We start from the raw sequence: 20777 nt of genomic DNA on the forward strand, positions 1-20777 counted from the left end.
CGCCAAAAGCAAAAAAAAGTTACCGTATTGCCCTCGCCTAATTTTTTTCGAGCTTGCGATGAACACCCCTGTAGTTTAATTACGTAATACAACATCAAGTCACCCGCACCCGTGATGATGCTGCTGTTCCTGTCCGGCACTACGGGAGAAGTTCAGGGTTTGCTCATAAAAGAAGATGGGGTATAAAAATGGTGAAGCCCATGGCATCTACACAAACAGTTCCGCCTTGCCTCGTGTTCCAATGGCTCGTTCCCTCACAATTGACCTCGTCCTGGGAACATTTCTGGCCACAAAGGTTCTCTCTACACTTCCGTCGCTCCATTGGCACCCATCGTCTCGACCCGATTCACGAGTTTCTTGACATTGGTCCACTCCTCGTTCCTGAGACTCTCCTTCCCGCCCAGATCCGGTCCAACCTCGAACACTGTCAGGGCACCATCAATACCACCCGCAGCGAGCCTCTTGCCCTCCTGCTGTTCCCAGCGCACCTTGTTGAGACTCTTGGATAGCATAGTCCGGCTGTCCTTCCTGGGGCTGGGACTTATCCTTGTCACCGGCTCTTCCGTCTCGACGGTGATGTCCCACAGCTCCAGCCAGCCCGCACCGTCGACGAGTGCGAACACACCTGGCTTCACAGGCGACCAGGCCGCGTCGTAGACAACGTCTTCTCGCACAAAGTCCATCAGGTGTGAGACTGCGCCCTCTCCGCTGGCACCCAGACCACCAATGGTCGACGTCGTGGCTGGCGCGCGGACCTTCCAGAGCTTAACGCTCCAGTCCAGACTGCTGGAGAGGACCAGGTCGCCTAGGTCGACGGGACCCCTGGCCGGATGGAAGTCGACAGACATGACCGGGCCGGCATGGCCCTTGTAACTGACTCGTGGGTCAACACCCGCCTTGGCTCCGGCACGGTCATACCTGTGACAGGGGAAGATTGTACCCTCCTCCGTCCCGACCAGGAAAAACGTAGGGTCGGCCTGAGGGAAGGATAGGCATAGTGGGCTGATGTAGTCGGTCTTGTTTGGTGGTGGCGCGGCCAGGTTCAGTGTCTCCTGCGGCTGTGCCAGCATGTCGACGGTCCAGCCACAGACGGTCCCGTCCGTGGAGCATGATATGATATTGTTGGCGTTTTGTGTGCCGATGATGTCAAGGGCATAGACGGGGTGTGTGTGGCCATAGCCGGTCAGAGGCGTCTTCTGAACTGGTGCAGCTCGTGCTCTGGTGTCCCACAAGAGAACTTGTCCACTGTACGCACCGCCGACAATGAGATTGGGGTGGAAGGGGGAGAATTTTGCTGTGAGAATGTCGGACTGTGCGTGGAACACGAATTCGGGCCGGTCGTGGAGCTCCAGATTCCAGACCTGGACAATGCCGTCTGGCTCGTGCGGGGCTGATGGATTCTTGGTGTACGATGCCAATACCAGCTCCTGGAATTTGGGTGAGAAGTCGATGGCGCTGACCATGCGCTTTTTCGACCACCTCTCATCATAGAATTGCCGTTTTTCCTTCACCTTCCGCCGGCCCTTGCCCCCGGTATTGCCCTGCTCATCATCGTCGTCGATGTCCTCCGCCTGCAGTGTGTAGTCTGTCAAGATATCATACTGATCCAGTGCCTTTTCGATGACCTTGACAGACCGGTCAAAAAAGTCGACAAATTCGTCTGATGCGATGATAGCATCCAGCTCGTCGTTGGTCAGATTTCTGCTCGCAAAGTTCGACGTCGACAGCGCCGCATTCTTGCCGTCTCCGCCCGTGAGCTCCTTCGTGGCCTGCAGCTCATCCTCCAGCTCTTGCCGGATCTTCTGCCGGAGCTCCTCCTCCTTGTCCCGCTCTCGTCGGCTCATGCGCTTGTTGGATGTGGAAGACGCATCTTCGGCGAGCGAATCCACAGAGAATGTTCGCGACCGCAGTGGCGCCGCCGGTAGCAAGTCCTCGGACGTCTGAACACCTTTGCTGTAGGAGAAGATCTCCTTGACTGGCGAGGGCGGACACTCGTAGACCGTCGTCAGCGGGGCTGCAGTCAACACCTGCGGATGGCTGTAGACCGTCTGCGTCAGGCTCTCGGCCCCAGGCGGTAACGTGAACTCCGACGCCGCGACATTGCTGAGCTCTCCCGCACTCAACACACTGTTCGGTCGACTGCCTCTGTGGACTGGAGATGCAGCACCGCCCGTCGATATTGACCCAGGACGGCTCTCGCCAACGAGGCTGTTGATGAGGGATTCGATTTCTCGGCGGTTATCGGCTCGGCCAGGGGTCGGTGAGATCAACTACTTTGCTGTTCAGCTCGAGCGAGAGGCAGCAGGGACAGACACGGGGAATTCAAACCTCGCTCCCACCAAAACTTGTACGACCGCCGCCTTGAGTCTGGCGCAACTCCCTCTGGCGCTTCAGCTCTGCTAGCTTCGCCTTTTTGGCGAGGATCTCCTCCCGTCGTTGCTGCATTTTGGTAGTGCCCTTTAGTAACCCATCTCAAGATGATCTCGTGTCTGTAGTCCGAAGAACTGTGGTTTTCTAATAAATAAAAAAAGTATGTGTAGCAATTCTGAAGCTGTCTGGGCTGTGCAGTCGTTTGGATGGAGCTGAGAGGGAAATCTTGTGGAAGATACCAAGGTACCCTAGTGCGGCAGATGTCTCTTTGTCAATGGTGATGGTCGCGATGGGGCCAAGCAATCAGGCACATGCGTCGCAGTCCTCACCACTCGGGGCCTATGGTTGGGCTCTAGCGGCACACCAGGGGGGGGGGGGGGGAACGTTCAAAGGTAGACAAGGTGGTCCGAGCTTTTCCCAGCCAGTTTTGCCAGCCGCTTCGGCTTTGGGACGAATCTTGGCGTGCCTGGGAAGCTCTGGGCTGGTCTCTCGCGAAAATTCCCGACTACTGGCTCAAACCTCGCAATCTAGCCAAGCTACTCTAAACAAATTCCCTCTGCTCGACGGCTGTTCCACCCTGGGTCATTCGACATCAATTGGCCGCCTCCACGATCTCTCTCTTTCCTTCTTTTCCCTCGCCTGTCGCTGAAGGTCGCGAGGCGCCTTCAAATCCTCCCAAATGTCTGCCACATCCGGAGTTAATGTACGTGCACAAAGTCCTGCCGTCGTCCCACGGCCCCTTTCTCGCGCGCACGACCACACACACAGAAACCAATTTGTCTGTCAATCGTGGCGTATTCTGTGGCGCACATATCGTGATGGCGAGGCCAGTTCGGGAGAGAGAGAGAGAGAGAGACAGAAAGACACAAGAAAGCTGATCAAGGTCTGCAGGTACTCCGGTACTCCGCTCTCGCCTTTGGCGTCTTCTACGGATTCACCCACCAAAGATCAATCAACGCTACCCAGAGGGCAGCTGCGGAGAAGAGGGAATATGAGCACAAGCAGCAATTAATAGAGAAGGCCAAGGCTGAGTTTGCGAAGAAGAACAGCCCGGCAGCAGCGGCCTCGACGACCGGTGGATGTGAGTGAAAGACTCCGGATATGTTCCTCTCTCTCAAACTGCAACATAATTTTTTATCATCTTTGGACGAGGCCCGAGCGCTGACAGCAGGATTAGTGAATCAAGATCCGATGAGCGCGAATTTCGACCTGGAGGCATTCTTCAACGCCCTGGTCAAGGAGAACCCTTAGGTCCTGGTCCACCTGGGCTCACAATTTGGGATAGGAAGCTCTCGTTGCGGTAGGCACGGCAGGGAGGGGGCTCGGCGGAGAGACGACGCCTCGCAAGGAACACAAAAGGGACGATCGGTGGCGTGGCCGACGCACACAAAGCAGCTCCGGGCAACCTTACGATTCACCGGGATTGCGGCTTTAGATTTTTTCTTTACCGACCTAGATACCTACCGAGGTCTGTACGACTGTACACTACTGAACTAGATGGCATTTTCCAAAAAAAAAAAAAAAACCGGACTGTACTCGTGACCGATCAAAGTATTGGTGATGACATGGCGAAGGTAGATGACATCCGGCTCACTCTTCACGATGTTCAATGCATCACCCAAATACCATCCGTGGACTGGAATTCAAGTGGCAGAAAGCGGGAGGTAAAGACATATCAAAATTCGTTCCAGGACTAGACATTGAAAATTCCATTCATAGTTCTAGGGCTGTATTGTGATGGAGTAGCCAAGGGGGATGTCGCTCTCTTGTTGCACTCTTCTTGGGTTTGTTTTCTTGGGCTGTTGCTACTGGACTTCGTGTGCAGCCTACAGGCAGAAGTTGTCAACAGCCTCTATACAGATCTGATAGTGCTCTTATGTTTGAATGAGTAAATACTTGAATGCTTACTTAGGTCATTATCTTTCCATTTTTGCTCCAAATGTGGACAGCTTCTGGTCAGCCAGGACTTTTTGAAAACGCACAGTACTTTGGGACAGAATATCAAACGGTGCCAAAGCATTGATCTCTAGGGGGAAGGGTGTTTCTGTCCCATCGATTAGGCTTGTCGCACAAGTCTTCAACTGTCCTTGGAAGGGAAGACCTTCAGCATTCCAGACACAGACAAGTGCCTGCATCTGCACTTTATACAAATTTTTGTTGCGTTTTTCGTCAACACAATGAACCATCCATCCACTTACTTTCTCCTATTCTAATCACTAAATACTTTATGCACACCTTCCATAGTCTCGAGAACCAGAGTATGGTGACCTGAGGTGTCGACCAACGCAGCTCGAAAGAAAAGACTGAACGAAATTCAACAGCAGGTGGCTTGTGCCTCTCATAGTACCATCCATAGTACAGACAACTGACTACCACGGTTCTGGGTCTGGGGAGCTAGAAACCCTGCCCCTGCATCGAGGTCTTGGCTGCCGCGGGTGTGGGACCCACCCCCCTGTCAGAGCTTCGTCAGTCTCCAACTGTGTCCTTTCCAGCATCTCAACTTCTGGGAGCTTATATGGAATTTAGGAAAGTCTTGTTTGTGGTCAGGAACGACACACAACCATTGACTGATTGATTCCTTTCCCCTTCTTTTTCCTCCCCAGGCCCTGCCTGCTTTTTCTTCCTCCTCTTGGTCGCCAATAACCCAGCCCAACATGGCGTCGGTCCTCGACTCTGTTCTATCTGGAGGCGCCCAGGGCCAGAACTCCAGAGCTCTGTTCAGAGTCGTCATCCTCTCCTTGATTGCTGCTGCTGCTATCGCCAGCAGACTGTTCTCTGTGATTCGTAAGTTTACCTTCTTCGACATCCTCCCGTGCCCAGAGACCCTCTACAGTCCAGCTTGATTGGCGACACCAAAAGAAGCCATGTGCTGTTGGCTGCGATGCTCTCTGTGCCTCTTGCGCCACAGAACACACAAGTGACAGTGCTAACGATTCTCCTTCTATAGGCTTCGAATCAGTCATTCATGTCAATCTTCCCACCCTCTCCTCGTTCTAATAAGGATCCAAATACTGACACGACAACAGGAATGTCCGTTTACCCTCCTGTTCGCGCTGAAGTTCCAGCAACTGGCCGACGTGGCCCTCATTCCCATCCTCTCAGCCACCCGTTCCACTCCCCCACTCGACGGCTGCTGTTTTCCCTCGCTCGCTTCCCTACCAGAACGATCAACAAACTAACAAAAGCTCTATTACATAGTCGATCCTTGGTTCAATTTCAGAGCCACCAAATACTTGGTAGCTAATGGATTCTACAACTTCTGGGACTGGTTCGACGATCGGACCTGGTACCCGCTGGGCCGGGTCACTGGAGGAACTCTCTATCCCGGCCTGATGGTCACCAGCGGCGTCATCTACCACCTGCTCCGTTTCCTCACTGTTCCTGTCGACATCCGAAACATCTGCGTTCTTCTCGCACCAGGATTTTCCGGACTGACTGCGCTGTCCGCCTACTTCCTGACCAATGAGATGACAACCTCCCAGTCGGCCGGCCTGCTGGCTGCTGTCTTCATGGGCATTGCACCTGGTTACATCTCTAGATCAGTCGCAGGCAGCTATGACAACGAGGCTATTGCCATCTTCCTACTGGTTTTCACCTACTTTCTCTGGGTCAGGGCCGTCAAGCAGGGGTCCATGATGTGGGGTGCCCTGTGCGCCCTTTTCTACGACTGGATGGCTGCCTCTTGGGGTGGCTACGCCTTCATTACCAACCTTATTGCACTGCACGCCTTCGTTCTCTGCCTTTCGGGACGATACAGCCCCAGACTCTATGTTGCATACAGCACCTGGTATGCCATTGGCATGCTGGGCAGCATGCAGATTCCGTTCATCAACTTCTTGCCTGTCAGCTCGAGTGACCAGTTCCCGGCCCTAGGTAAGTTGACACCCTTGTCCGGGATCTTAAATGTGGTACTGATCCTTATCTTTTCAAGGTGTCTTTGGGCTTCTGCAGTTCATGGCCGCTGTCGATTACCTTCGCAACTTCCTACCCGAGGATAAGGTTTCGAGGCTCCGAATCGGAACCTTCATTGGGCTCCTGATTAGTGGACTCGCCATCAACATTATTCTTGTGAAGACTGGCAAGATCGCGTCTTGGGGTGGACGTTTCTACTCGCTCTGGGACACTTCATACGCCAAGATTCATATCCCCATCATCGCCTCCGTCTCGGAGCACCAGCCGACCGCCTGGCCCGCGTTCTTCTTTGATCTGAACATGCTCATCTGGCTGTTCCCTGCTGGCGTCTACCTGTGTTTCGACAAGCTGGGCGATGAGCATATCTTCCTTATCACCTATGCCGTGACGGCCAGCTACTTCGCCGGTGTGATGGTTCGTCTGATGCTCACTCTCACCCCTTGTGTCTGCGTCACCGCCGCCATGGCGGTCTCGCAAATTTTGGACAACTACCTGTCGGCTAAGAGTCCGGAACCAGAAGAGAGTGCCAGCGAGACAGTGGAGGGTGCATCCAAGAAAGAGAAGCCCATCAAGCCCAAGGCCTGGGGCGAGAAGTCGCCGGTTGTTGGAATTTACGGGGTCACGTCCAAGGCTGTGGTCTCGGCAGCCTTTTCGCTGTACCTGGTTATGTTTGTCATGCACTGTACCTGGGTGACCTCCAACGCGTACTCGTCGCCATCTGTGGTCTTGGCCAGCAGGATGCCTGATGGCAGCCAGCACATTATTGATGACTACCGCGAGGCCTACCAGTGGCTACGACAGAACACCAAGGAGGACGCCAAGATCATGTCTTGGTGGGACTACGGCTATCAAATTGGCGGCATGGCTGACAGACCAACGCTCGTGGACAACAACACCTGGAACAACACTCACATTGCCACGGTGGGCAAGGCTATGAGCTCTCGCGAGGAGGTCAGCTACCCAATCATGCGCCAGCACGAGGTCGACTACGTCCTTGTCGTCTTTGGCGGTCTGCTGGGCTACTCGGGTGATGACATCAACAAGTTTCTCTGGATGGTGAGAATCGCCGAGGGCATATGGCCAGAAGAGGTCAAGGAGCGGGACTTCTTTACCGCTCGCGGAGAATACCGTGTGGATGATCAGGCCACCGACACCATGAAGAACTCATTGATGTAAGTACTCTCTGTCACACCCATCCTTTGGGTACACCTCCCAGTTTCTAATCATGTCTGCAGGTACAAAATGTCGTACTATAACTACAACACTCTCTTCCCTCCTGGACAAGCCACCGATCGTGTTCGTGGCGTCCGTCTCCCAGCGGAGGGCCCGACGCTGAACGTGGTGGAGGAGGCGTTCACCAGCGAGAACTGGATCATCCGAATCTACAAGGTGAAGGATCTGGACAACTTTGGCAGAGATCACGCTTCAGTGGCGTCCTTTGAGAAGGGCAGCAAGAAGAAGAAGCCTGTCAAGAAGCGAGGTGCACGTACCCTTCGACTCGACTAGGTGGATCTTGGCAATGCTTAAAGCAGTGTACAAAAGGAGATGACAGGTAGATTACTTTTTTCTTTTTTTTATGTGGCGTAGGAAGGGACAAGTTGTCGGTAAGGTGCCGATGTACAAAAAGTTGAGAGTCTCAATAGAAGACAAATCCCTCTGATGGAAGGTTTTGCCTTCGTTCCCTTTGGCTGTGACCACACTGGCATGCATTGAACAAACCAGCAGAAAGTATTTGTTTCTAGGACACAAGAAGAACAGCATTCACAGGCCTTCCTGTGCTGACAGGACTGCTGCCCAGCTTCTCTTGCTTTCTTGGACTGTATCATCAAGATGTACATTCGCAAGAAACTCTTGGATGGCGGCTGATGTTTCTTGCTCAGCATTTACGTGCTGCTCCTGTCGATACTACAGGCTCATCTAACTTCTATCGACTTCGACACAATAGCAGTCCCTTATCAGCAGGTGACCCTATTGTTCTGCACTTGCTCACTCCTGTGACTTGTCTTTCCCCAACTTTTTTTTTGAATTTGCAATGCTGTCCCTGCAGGACAACCTCACCTGCTATTCCTCCCTTCCTTTCCTTAGCCGTGCTTCCCCCCAGACTCTGCGCACTACCTCACCTTGGAGCGCACCTTGGCAGTAGCCATCTTCTACCTACTTTTGTTTTCGTTGTAATCTTTTCTTTGTTGCGAAGTCATCTCTTTCTCAGCTTCGACAAGACACCCCCCAGTGGCACCCAATCGTCATCCCATCCCCAGAGGATCAATCGACTGAAGCTGAAGTGAAACCTCTGGCCTAAGCTCAATCAAATGGCATGCCTCAAGAAAAAACAACAGTGAATTTCCTCTCGGCCTTTGCAAAAATCCAGGCGTGCATACGATTGCTAACGTAGCACAACCAGGGGAACCTCGGCCGTTTCTGAGGAGGAACAGGTTCGCGAGACCAACAAACCACGCAGACGACGTCGAGGCGGTCGCCGTCGTCGCAAAGAGCGGATAATGGAAGGCACGCCTCTACACCATCGGTCCTCAGCGGAGGATCGCCATGATCGTGATCGTAAGCACAGCAGACCCCGTCGGCACTCGAGACGTTCGCACGACAGCCATGCCACCGATAACGACCTGACCTCTGAGGTCCCCCGTGAGTCTCGCCACGGACGCTCGCACCGTCCCACTAACGACGTAATCGCCTCTGATTCTTCGGATGAAGTCCTGATCAAAGACCGCGGCTCACAACGATCTCGACGGGAGGCTACCAGCAAGCGTTCCACCACGCGCCACTCCAGAGACAACGAGAAAGGTCAGCAGCGCGAGGAAACGCGTCGTCCTTCGTCTTCGTCCAGTCACGAGGTTCACATCCACTACATCCCCATCGTCACCACATCAGCTACGCCTCCAGTCATGAACTCTCGCCGCCACTCGCGGTCGGGCGACCCTTCTCCCCCTGATGTCGATGCTCCTGCCATCAGGGTGTCTAAGTCGGTCGGCGTCTGCGCCAGCGAGCTGACTGAACAACTCAAGGGCCTCACAATGTCCTGGATCTCCAAGCACACTTCCTCGGCCCAGGGTTCACGCCGAAGCAAGCACGAGCGGCTCGGCAAGCACGGGAAGAAAAAAGAGGTTTCCAAGTTTCTGGCGCCCCTCGCCGAACGCTGGATTTGCTACTGCTGCGGCAAGCTTCGCTCCGACACCTTCCACAGCCGTCACCCCCTCAAGGAGGGACAGAAGATGCAGCCCAACTGGTGTGGTAGGTGCCGTATCTACAGCGAGCTGAAGGGCAAGACGCTCAACTGGAGTGGTCAGCGCCACTATTGCTGGGGATGCGGAATCATCCGCTCCAAGAGCTACCATCGCGACAACCGCATTGTCGAGGGCGACGTGCCTACGCCCAACTACTGCAGAGCCTGTCGCGAGGTCTCACCCAGCTTCGAATACAGTCTACGCGAGGCCAGTGAGATAGGAAGTGAGGCGACAATCCGAGATCAGGTATGTTGTGTTCACGACCAGAGTGGCCCGTCCTTCTCCTTCCTACTTTCTCCCGCTAACACTACTGATTTTCGACAGGCTTTCCAGCGTCAGATGCACGACGCTGAGCTGAGCGATATTGAGGAAGATGAGGATGACGACGACGATACGACCAGAGCCCAGGTTGCGCCCGGCAAGGAGAACGAAGACCCCATCAAACCAAAGAAGGTCAAGCACTCCGACAGCTTCATCCGTCAGCACTGCTCCCTGTCGACCAAGACCAAATCCTCCGAGAGCTCCAACGAAGGCGGGGCGCCCGTCGGCGAGCCCAAGGCTATGCAGCTAGAGGCAGAGAAAGCTCGCAATTCCGTCGAAGGAGGACGCCCCCTTTCGTCGCGCTCGTATAACCCTCCTCACGTGCAACCCCTTCCAGAAAAGGGTCTCAATGCTGGTATGGGACTCTCCTCAGAGGCTCAGCCGACCTCCAATAAGGGTGGTGGTTGCGCCGTGGAGGCCAAAGACCAGACTGCTGGTGAGCAGCTACTGCGTGAGGATGGAGGCGTAGGTCAAGTTGGAGACCGCTCAACTGTCCCCGCCGATGACCATAAAGCCATCGACGTGAGCTCGTCTAAGAAGAAGGTACACTGGAGCAAGGACAAAGAGGACAATCAACCTATGACTTCTGCTACCGGTGCCTCTTCTTCCTCTGAGAGCAGCCTGCTTCATGGCACTGACTCCAGCCTTTCGAGCGGCTATCGATCTAATCTTTCGTCCAAGAAGTCTAGCGCTTTCCGCGGACCTCCCCGCCGTCACCCTGCCGAGGAGAGCACGGGCAGTCCTCTCGAGCGTGAGGGCGCCGTCTTGAGTGAGAATCTTGGCGACAGTTCGCGAAAGGCCTGGGCGGAGGAGGCTTCCTCGAGTCGACAGTACAGCCGCGGTGTTCCCAGCTTCCGTCAGGGCTCCTCAGCCCAGCAGGCTTCCGGAGAGGCAGCTTCCAACCTAGATGCTGCGATGCCTCGGGGTTCATGCGGCCCTGCTCCATCTGCTGGCTCCTACTACCAGACGACTTCATCTGCTTCTTTTGCAACCTCTGAGCCCATGAGCATGGGCACTGATACCTTTTCCTCTAACAACTTTGGGGGCCAGCAGAATGCCCATGACTACTGGACATCCCACCCTCAGTCTTCTAGCCAGCGGTCATATGCTTCATACAACCTTGCTGGCGATCCAGTCTCCTACCAAGGTTACGACAGCTACAGTGCTTTCACTGACCAGCAACTCTACCCGGGCTTCGATTCTGCCACCCACTTCAGCGACTCCACCACCCGCCGGGACTTCTCTGGCTATACCGCACCTGTTGAGGCTGGTTTCGACATGTACGATTCCTCTCGGGCCAATGACGGCTTTTTTGCCCCTTATGGATATGGCTGTACCTTTCCTCCCCCTCCTGGCTATCCTGAGTTCGACTTCTCCAACATGGGCGAGACGGACGAGTTCAAGGCGGCCAAGGATGAGTTCTATACACATGTCCCCCAGGGCGTCGACGAGACGTTTGCCAGTGAGAAGTTCACGCGCAACAACAAGTCTCGGACTCCACGGTCACAGGCCTCCTGGCGCCTGTATGATGATGGAGACATGGAGGAGAAGAAAAAGAAGAAGAGCACGACCTACGAGTGGCGTGATGGCCACACGACCGTCCACCACGAGCAAGAGTCGTATCTCACCAACTCTGGGAACCGGGTCACTATCCTCTCCATTCGGGAGATCAAGAGCGACGAGGAATTGTCCGAGGCTTCTGATGGCGAAAATGGTATGAACAACAGCGGTATCCGGTGCTTGCTATGTATGCTTCCTCATGTTGCTAACGACACGATAGGCCGTGGTGATGAGGGCAGCGACGACTCGGATCTTGACACTGTCATCCACAAGTCCACGACGAAGTCCCTCTGCTCAACCTAAACAATGTTGTTGAAAAAAAAGAAGAAGAAAAAAAAAAAGAGAAAAAAGATATTGAAATTTTTTCCCCAACAAGCCAAGTTGGCGCTTGCCTTCAGGGCGTGGGTATTTTTCTTCTCGACTCCTCCCTCCAGACCTCCTCGCTAACGTTTGATGCAGTTTGTACAACCGACTGCGGAGCCTCTTTTCTCTCTTGAGACTTGCTCGCAGGTCCTATCTGATTCGTCTTCTACTTGTCCTCTCCGACAGGATCATTGACGCTACTACTCTACCATGCTGAAAGCATTGTTTGCGATACGACGCTGCTCTTTCTTCACCATTCTTGCCAATATTGTTACTAACGGAAAAGATCTTCGCTGTTCGGCTACGATTATTTCGGGGCTGCTGAAACCCCATACCACAAGACGAACACTTTTCTTCACTCTTAATTTTTTCTTTCTTTCTCATGAACGCTGACAGAAAACACACAAACACCAAACAAACGACAACGAAATTGACGACCATCAGCTACGAGGCCGTCCATACCCCCACCATTGTGAAGGAGGGGGCAATTTGGCGGTTCTCGGGGCTTGTGGTGATCGCAACTAAAACGTATGGAAAACACCATGGTCAAAAAGACGACCTGTGCTTGACGAGACCTTTTCATTGTGGAGGATATGAAGGGGAACGGAGACCTTGTTTACGGATCGACACTAGGACATAGAAAGAAATGATCAATATGTAGATTAGTCTGTGTCTGGTTTTCTTTTCGTTTTTGATGTTCTGCTTTGCCGTTGTGTCGCGAAATGATGCTGTCTATGAGAGGAGGAGGGCGGCGTTGACGGCATTGTTTTATTTCGCTGGCGTTAAGATATACTTTGCATGCCATGTATTTGAATCGCCTTGAAAGGAGCCATAGAATGAAACACCGCATCCTAACTTGAGGCCATCTATGATGGATAGATACATATTGTACTGGCGCTACTGATACGGCACCATGTACATCATGAATCCTCGTCACAATTGTGTTGTTGGAAGGCTTCAAGTTTTCTGAAGAGGCGTCAGTGAGCAGACAATCCTTCTGGACTGATCATGGTATCATTGTAAGCGCTTCTATGCACCCGGAAAGGTAGTCCACACTCTTCAAGAACCCCCCAAGCCCTTCTTCCCCTTTGAGAGGCTCCAGATGCCTGCTCTAGTCGTCCCCCGCGACCGCCACAGCCTGCGGAGCCTCACCAGCGCCATCACCACCACTGTCCTCCGTCTTCTTCTGCTTCCTTTTCCGCTTCTTCTTGCTCGGCTGCTCCGAGGACCCCTCTTCGTTTGGCCTTCCCTTCTCTTCCTCCTCCTCTCGTCTTGGTCTCGAGGCCTGTTGCACTTGTGGATTCTTTTTGGGCTTCTTGACGGACAATGGATTTGGGCCCTTTTCGCCCTTTCTCTTCTTCTTTTTCTTCTTCTCCGTCTTAGAACCCCCTTCTTTCTCATCACCGTCACTACCTTCGTTATCGCCGTCGTCTCGTTTCCTCTTGCCGCCTGGCTGGGCGGGTTCTTTCAGCTCGGCGCGGAATTTGGCCCTCTCGCCCTTCTGCACGACCCTCGCGGTGGCCGAGGCCATGGGCTCAAGCTGTGTTCGAGTCACACCAGTCAGCATTTAGGGGTGCCCTTTTTCTTCTCTCCCTCTCCCATTTTGTTCCTTGTTTTTGCAGACATAACTGGATACTATAGACCAAAAAGAAAATCAAAACTCACAATCATGACCGATCTCGAGATGTAGATCAGCGGCACACCAGGAATCCCTCTCATCTTGGCCCGAAACCCAGCGTCCTGGCTAGCAACGACATAGCGGTGCTTGTTCGTCGGCCCAACCACACTCCCCAGACACTCGACCGTGCTCAGCGGCTCGGGGAACTCGTCCGGGTGGTGCCCGCAGCGGCGCCGCTCCAGGGTCTTGGCCTTGTCGATGACCCTGTCCATGCCGGGCTCGCGGCCCTGTGCGTACAGGTGGCGCATGGAGCACTGGGTGATGAGGATCTTGACCTCGCCGTGGAGGGTGTTGGCGAGGTACTGGGGCAGGTCCATGGCGAAGCGGTCGGCATCGCGGACGAGGTCGGCGTCGACGAGGACCTGGTAGGGCTGGTGGAAGTGGAAGGCGAGCTCGAACTGCTTGAGGAGCTTGCGGTAGGCTTTGGAGCGTTTGCCGCGCATGCTGGGCTGGGGCTGGGGCTGGGGACAGCGCGGTAGGGCCCCGAGAAAGGAAGAGTGGGAGGAGGAAGAGGAAGGTAAAGATGGAGGCCAAGGCGAGGAGGGACTTCTTTGTTCTCTTCGTTGGTACTAGAAGGGGTGTTGGGCCGATCTGCGAAACGGATGAGGATTGGATTCTCGGCCCAATTGGTTTGTGAGTGTCCTTAGGAAAGATGGCAAGGAGAAGAATGAGGAGGAAAGTGATGATGAGGTTGTCGAGGTTTGGTGGACTGGTTGATTGACTGATAGGTTGGGTGATTTGCACGCAAGTTTGTCTACCAAGTCACAAAGAACGAAGTTGGGAAGCCGCCCAAAACTTTTTGTTATCGCGCCAGACGGCTCAGGCTTATCAGTGGCATGGGCCCCCCACGTTCCCTTGAAGTATGATTTTGCCTGCGGCTGCGCCTTGGCTGCCTTAGCAGGGCGGGAGATTATTTTAGAGGCTATGTACTTTGATGCTGCACTGCACGGTACATAGTAGTACATAACAATACAATAAGAAGAAAAACCCAACCATCTGGTCCTGCAGAACGAAACGCCTGTTTGTCCTTCGTCGACCATCATCCTCCTCCTCTCACACCCAGTAAAAAAAACCACCCCTGATGCCAGAATTCTATATGATCAGTCCCACCTCTTACCTTGTTCCCCTTGACGCCGTTTCTGTATGTAGACAAAGCAAGGCTTTCCTCCTGCGATGACCAGTTATTCTCCTTATTAGACAGCAAATGTCAAAATGTAGATCCAAGAGAAATACGAGATTTCCTCATGTGTGTCTTGTCTCTGACACAAAAGCGATGCGCCGCCTGCATTAAAAATAATAATATAAAATCGTGATCATTGAAAGTCGTTATTTCGCATACAGCGCGCCGCGACCACACTGATATCATCTAGTTTGCCTGCGACCCTTTATGTCAACCAGAATGATCATCATGGATAGAGAAGGAGGGGGCAAGAGAAAGAAAAGAAAGAAGAAAAAAGTCCATAAAAAAAAAAAAGAAGAGCAGGCCTCTACTCACCTCCCTCGCTCGGCAGACCCTCCTCGATGGCATGTTCCATAAACGGGCTCTCCGCGAAGGGGTCCAGGGCGATGGTCTTGGCAGCCATCATCAGCTCCTCAGCGACATAGGCCATCTCGCCGGTCCCGTCGACGTACTCGGGCCTGCTGGCCCTGACCTTGGCCTTGGCGGCGGTGCCCTCGCCGGCCTCCCACCTCCGTATGCTGGTGGTGACGTTCTCGACGATCTCGTGCGACCACAGATTATCAATGACGCCGTCCGACATGGCGAGGACGACGTCGCCTTCGCGGATGGGCACCCGGTCCAGCACGGCGTTCTCCAGGGGGGTGTCGGGGCTGTTGGTGCCCAGCTGCCGCGGACAGTCGAACCAGTGCCACTGCTCGCTCGTCTTGAACACCAGCTCGCCCGAGCTCGGCCGCACCACCATCACCTGGGAGTCGCCCAGGTTCGTCACGTAGAGCACAGGCGCCACGCCCACGCCGCCGCCACCTCTGTTGATGTTGAGATCCTCCTCTTCCTTTGCCTTGTCATTTTCCTCAGGAGCCCCGTAGAACAGCTGGGCGCCCGTCACGGTCGTGGTCCCCTGCCAGTCGGGTTCGGAGGTGGCCTCTTTCGTCAGTTCGTAGGCGCGCTGGAGGTATGCGACGGGGTCTGGGCGGTAAGCCGGGTCGCCAGGTCCGCGGGGCCGCGCAGCGTCTTCGCTCATGGCTGTGGCCCAGAAGTGTAGAATAAGTCTGGCCCAGAGGCTGGTAGATAAGAGAAGACGATTTTGCGTAAGCGTGGCGACGATGAAGAAGAAGAAGAAGAAGAAGAAGAAGAAGAAGAAGAAGAAGAAGAAGAAGAAGAAGAAGAAGAAGAAGAAGAAGAAGCAGGAGGAGGAGGAGGCAGCAGAGGCGACAGTAGAAGAGAGAGACACGGTACATACCCAGCATGGCCTCTGGGCCGCGCACTCCAGGCGCCTACGCCATCATTCGCGCCGATAAAGTATTCGCTTGCAAAGACGGCGTCGTCGCCGTTGGTCCACCCCTTGATCAGCTCCCCGTTGACCTTGGGCCGCCTGTCGCGACTGCGGTGGTGCGTGCTCAAGGGATCGCTAAAGGAGCCCGACGGCGGCGAGAGGAACGGCGGTGGGAATGGCCTTGGGGCGCGCTTGGCGAAGAGAGAGATGCCCGTCTCGAACTTGTAGGGTAGCACGGGGAGAGCAGGGATCGTTCGGTCTCGGGCCTGCTGTTGCTGGTTGTCTGATGGCGGTGGTCGGGTGGGGGGGTGGTCACTGCGAGGGTCGTCGGATGCAATCGCGGTCGCAGTGGCAGAGGCAACGCCGGCCGAGGTAGAGAGGGGTCGGCTTCGTTTTCGGTCATGACGGGGTGGGAGGAGCCATGACGGCGATGACAAAGGAGGAGAGGAGGAGGAGAGGAGGAGGGCGTAGGAGCAGCACAGCGTCTGCCGGACTTGGTGAGGGATCGAGGCCGGTAATAACAGAGTTACTGACTTCCTCATCCCAGCGATGAGGCACTGGTTATTTATTTGATTTTCTTTTTTAAGGTTCGGGCCAGGACTGGAATAATGTTGTAACACGTTGCCGGTATAGGTTTGTAACGTCGCAGCTGTGTGTTGAACCAAAGAAGAAGGCGTGCGTTGGTGTGTTTGTTGTTGAACGAGGGATGCGGCGTTGTTAATCAGTCGTGGTTTACGATAAGGCTTTCGGGGTTCAAAAAAGTTGAAGGGGCAAAAAGAAAAAAAGATAGAGGGAGAGCCAACGGTTTGCAGGGATTTAGATGAGGAGCAAGGGTCTGTGACGATCACCCAAATTCTTTGCTCTTTTCTTTTTTCCTTCTGGAAGATTTCTGCAGATGTTCTTTGCAGAGCGGGGGACAAATGACTTGTTCATTTCTCTCTCTTTGATTTTGCTGGATGAGTTTTGAGACTCAACCAGGAAAAGACTTCGAAATGGGGCCAGAGACCTCATCCTGTCTTGTACAACTGTCTTCCCCAACAATATTCACTGGCCAACATAGCATAGCACTGTCACTTTGCCTTTCCCTTCTTCTGGTCACTACGACCATAGTACGTACTATCATGTACGTACTGCCGATGGTCGGACTACGGTAGGACTGGCCTCATTACTGGCCTCATTCCACAGTAAAAGTAGCCCCACAGTCGACAAAAAAGGCACACTGGAAATCCCTAGGCACCGATCGGTGCTGAGGTTTCGACATCAGTTTGCTGCTCGCTGAGAACCTTTCCTCCATCTCCATCGTACCATGTAGCACAAAGACGTGACTGCCTCCTTCCACCAAAAATTACTGATTGAGGCCTCGACTTTCTCCTGGATTGGTCAGTCCGCCCTCTGTCCTCCGTCCTCTTGGCAACTCGGACCGAGACACCGAGTTTGACACCTCGCTACTTAGCCACGTTCGGCCCTGCGGAGGAGCCATCGCACTCGCGAGGGGTGATTTTCTGAGGAGACAAGAAAAAGATCAAGAAGAAGCCACCGAGGAGAAGGCTTCAAGAGGAGGCTGTGGGGAAAAGCCTGAGAGAAGAGAGGGCTGATGAGGCTGACGCTGGGAAAGAAGATCCAGGAAACAGACAGTGGCTTTACTTAGCTATCTACTCTGGTATGCTGCCGCAGAGACATGATATGCACAGTACCTTGTTATGTCCCGAGTTTTCGGATGAAGAATCTGTTTCGAGGTTATCAACTTTCGTGCGGCCATTAGCATGATGACAATAATCTCAAGGTGGCAGCAGCTGGCTGCACAGCCCTGCATATAGACCCGAGCCGAGATATTTCATTCAAAAAAAGCAGCATGAGAAATGTCGACAGAGATGGTGGTGGATCAGTAATATTTTCAGCCCGCCTCAATTGTCTGAGATTGGCCCTCCGGTCGAATAATGTCCTGGGAGAAATAGAGGCCACGCGTCACGCACGCGCCAAGGCTGTGTTGTTTCCGCCTCATCCAAGAGAATTTTATGTTACTCTTTGGGGGCGAGGGGGTGAGAAGGGGGCGAGACAAGAAAGCATAAGCCTGTACATCCTGTAGGCGTAAACGTACGTACATACGAGCTATGTTCGGCAGTACGGGCTACTCCGTTGACCTGTCCCACCACACCAGTGGTCTCCATCTCTTCCTCCCACGCATTGAGACTTCGGCGTTCTTGCCGTGCTCCGGTGGTTCCGTGCAAAAACGAAGAGGAAGAGAGAGATGGCGAAAGTGATCTAGGGTCGGCTCTTCGGAAATAAAAGGAAAGGAAAAAAAAAGAAGAACTGAAATTAGTTCTTTGAATAGCTTCGGATTCCTGATAATCTCCATTCGCATTCCCATTCCCAAATTACGGGGCCATGTCTTAATTACTGCCCGACTGGCGACCCAGGCAGCCAGGTTGGCCATCTATCATGTACCTTAGCGTGCTAAGTAGGCTTTGTATATATCGTATTGCTGGTTGAAAAGCCACCTGAGCACAAAGGGTCTCACCCAGAACAAGGCAGGATTAAGGATGTATTTTGTTCTTCTCGTGCCTGCACCTCCGTTGAACCCGACCGATGGAGCTCGATAAGCGGCGCGAGGAGGATTCGGGAATGGGGGTTTGGGCTCAGACCAGACCGGACGCCGAGGTTGCGTTTCAGGTGTGCGAATTATGAATCAGAAAGAGATACTACGGTACATGGGAGAGAGAGAGAGGAACTGCTTGGGGGGACGGGTTGACACGTTCAGTCAAGAAATCTCCGGGAGGTGTCCCCAACAAAGACGGCCCACAGCATCACAATGGGGCAATGGGGTAATGGAGCAACAACACTGGGTCTGTGTTGCAGTGCTGGCCTGGAGAGAGAGACAAGAACCCCAAAGGTGATGACGGGGCTGAGTCAACAAAGGGGGGGGCAAGGGGCCAACTTTTTTTTTTGTTTGTCCTGCTTTCTTTTTCTTCCCTCTGAGTGAGGCGGTAAAGACAATTCCCCTTGTCAGACAGGAATCTGCAATTCTCGGCCAATCGACAAAAGCCCGGACCCGGCGGCGGCCTGCGTAGATCGGTCGGTGGAGCCCTTTGGGAGGAACGAAATGGATCACATAAACCTCAGACCCAGCCAGCAACGCCAAGAAGAGGACGGAGGCTTGGGAAGGGGCTGGATACGAAAATGTGTGAGGTTGGCGCCGTGGTATGTATTAAGGTAAAAAGCTGGAGGCTGGACCATTTGTGGACATTGTGCGAGCCTTAGGTCTGTGCCATCGTAAGCTGCTGGATGTTGCTTGGTGGTACTATGTAGTTGTGGTATTTTGGTGTGCTCGGCAGTGGTGGTGGCCCGGGGTAAAGGAGGAGGGGCAGAATTAGGGTCCAACGTGACGTGACGTCCACACTGGAACGAGGCAGATGCCATGCATGTTGGTTGTCCTCTCGTCCCTTCTTCCCTTGTGACCCGTGTGTACACGCACGACCAAACGCTAACTGGCCATGGCCCATGGCGAGATGAAAGTAGACGGTTGGTGACCTTATCCCCAGGAATGCTCCAAGGCCCTGTACTTTCCTTCTTTCTTTTGTTCCCCTTTGTCCTGAGCCCAGAGTTGATCAAGACATCGATCGACCGTAGCTCTTTGTCATACATAGCATCAAGGAAGCATTGGTCAGGCGCATACGCGTACAGAAGAAGACGGTGAGTGCACACCGTACTCACTGTGCTGATGCTGTGCTGTGCCGTCGTACCGAACTACCAAACGGCTTTCCACTGACGCCTTACACCTATGCACTGAGTAGTAAGTACTTACATGGAGAATAAGCTGTGTACCTGCAGGCACAAAGTACCATATGTATACGACATCAGCACAACAAACACACGCAGCCACAACCAGCCACCGGCTCCATAGCGCATGCGTGTACCGTCTATTCTAAGCAGCTGAGTGGCGGCATGCGAATGATGTCGTTCGTGCATGGACGGATGGACGGACGGAAACGGACGGGGGAACCGTGTGATGCATTTCTTTTTGTCCTCTCTCTGCGGCTCCCCAAAAGCCCGCAGGAGTGGACTAGACAGGAGGAGGATGTTAAGGGCCGGGGAGGAAAATGTAATTCGACGCTTCTATACATTCCTACAAGTATTCCTGCAATTCTACGGGCGTCCAAGAAAGAAAAGTCTATATTCATTTTCTTCTTCTTTTCTTGTTTCCCCCTGCAGAATGGCCGCCACAGCCGGCCCGCCTTGATTACTCCGGACCTAGCCTATCCTACCCTACCATGGAGGATGAAGAGGGGCAGCTTTCAACGCTAGCTACTTAAGTACATTGGCTTAGGATGAACATGATCAAGATAGGCAAAGTGGTGATATCACCACAAAAAGATGAAGTCATATGCAAACAGCCGAAAAAAATCCACTCCGCCCACGTCGTCCCATTCAACCTGCACGTTTTCTCGATTGGGAAAGTAACGAGACGGGGAAGGGGGGAGGGTAATTAGAAAGAGGATATGTGGAAGGCCTGATTTGGGACCTGGTTTCTGAGCAAGTAGTCTACTGATCTTGTCCTCTTTTAGATGGCGGCGTGGTAGGCATTCCTCCTCCACGGGATGATCCTGTGTGTGTGTATGTGGTGTGCGTAAGCGTATGCGCTCTGGATCTTGCCAAGACGTTACTTGCATAGTACATATGCTGGGGCATGAACATTGCAGTATTTTCTCAGTGTTGTGACAAAGTTTGCGTGCTACTGTGCGTGTACCGATTGATTTCATCACCTGGGTCGACCATCCACTGCCTAGTAATCCTAATGTATCATGCAAACAGATCTTGGATGGTGGAATGGCTGGATGGTTGGTGGACGGATGAATTTATGGAATTATTCAGTACATGCAAAAA

General features: G+C 53.5%; 6 protein-coding genes across 6 annotated transcripts; 3 read left to right on the forward strand and 3 right to left on the reverse strand.

Annotated features, from left to right (window-relative positions):
* Nucleotides 1-302: 302 nt before the first annotated feature.
* M406DRAFT_327640 (WD40 repeat-like protein) lies at nt 303-2445 on the reverse strand (the record flags this gene model as incomplete). Its single annotated transcript, XM_040920239.1, has 2 exons — nt 303-2270; nt 2329-2445. The coding sequence occupies 2 exons, from the start codon at nt 2443-2445 to the stop codon at nt 303-305; spliced, it is 2085 nt and encodes a 694-aa protein (XP_040780210.1).
* A 604-nt stretch (nt 2446-3049) lies between these two features.
* On the forward strand, nt 3050-3621 carry M406DRAFT_337503 (uncharacterized protein; the record flags this gene model as incomplete). Its single annotated transcript, XM_040921262.1, has 3 exons — nt 3050-3073; nt 3262-3451; nt 3548-3621. The coding sequence occupies 3 exons, from the start codon at nt 3050-3052 to the stop codon at nt 3619-3621; spliced, it is 288 nt and encodes a 95-aa protein (XP_040780211.1).
* Nucleotides 3622-5024: 1403 nt separating this feature from the next.
* On the forward strand, nt 5025-7941 carry M406DRAFT_100278 (family 66 glycoside hydrolase; the record flags this gene model as incomplete). Its single annotated transcript, XM_040914905.1, has 4 exons — nt 5025-5154; nt 5569-6243; nt 6302-7454; nt 7518-7941. 4 exons carry the CDS (start codon nt 5025-5027, stop codon nt 7786-7788), a joined length of 2229 nt encoding a protein of 742 aa, XP_040780212.1. The 3' UTR covers nt 7789-7941.
* Nucleotides 7942-8780: 839 nt separating this feature from the next.
* Nucleotides 8781-11705, forward strand: M406DRAFT_75740 (uncharacterized protein; the record flags this gene model as incomplete). Its single annotated transcript, XM_040925895.1, has 3 exons — nt 8781-9767; nt 9846-11589; nt 11623-11705. 3 exons carry the CDS (start codon nt 8781-8783, stop codon nt 11703-11705), a joined length of 2814 nt encoding a protein of 937 aa, XP_040780213.1.
* A 1372-nt stretch (nt 11706-13077) lies between these two features.
* Nucleotides 13078-13886, reverse strand: M406DRAFT_18890 (uncharacterized protein; the record flags this gene model as incomplete). Its single annotated transcript, XM_040915432.1, has 2 exons — nt 13078-13305; nt 13431-13886. Coding segments are annotated over 2 exons (684 nt in total), but the record flags the coding sequence as incomplete, so codon positions are not given.
* Nucleotides 13887-14768: 882 nt separating this feature from the next.
* On the reverse strand, nt 14769-16129 carry M406DRAFT_219610 (uncharacterized protein; the record flags this gene model as incomplete). The annotated part of the gene is made up of 3 exons (XM_040915550.1): nt 14769-14818; nt 14939-15684; nt 15864-16129. Coding segments are annotated over 3 exons (1062 nt in total), but the record flags the coding sequence as incomplete, so codon positions are not given.
* Between the last annotated feature and the right edge of the window lie 4648 nt (nt 16130-20777).

Source organism: Cryphonectria parasitica, assembly GCF_011745365.1.
Source record: "Cryphonectria parasitica EP155 unplaced genomic scaffold M406scaffold_2, whole genome shotgun sequence".
Classification (NCBI taxonomy): domain Eukaryota; kingdom Fungi; phylum Ascomycota; class Sordariomycetes; order Diaporthales; family Cryphonectriaceae; genus Cryphonectria; species Cryphonectria parasitica.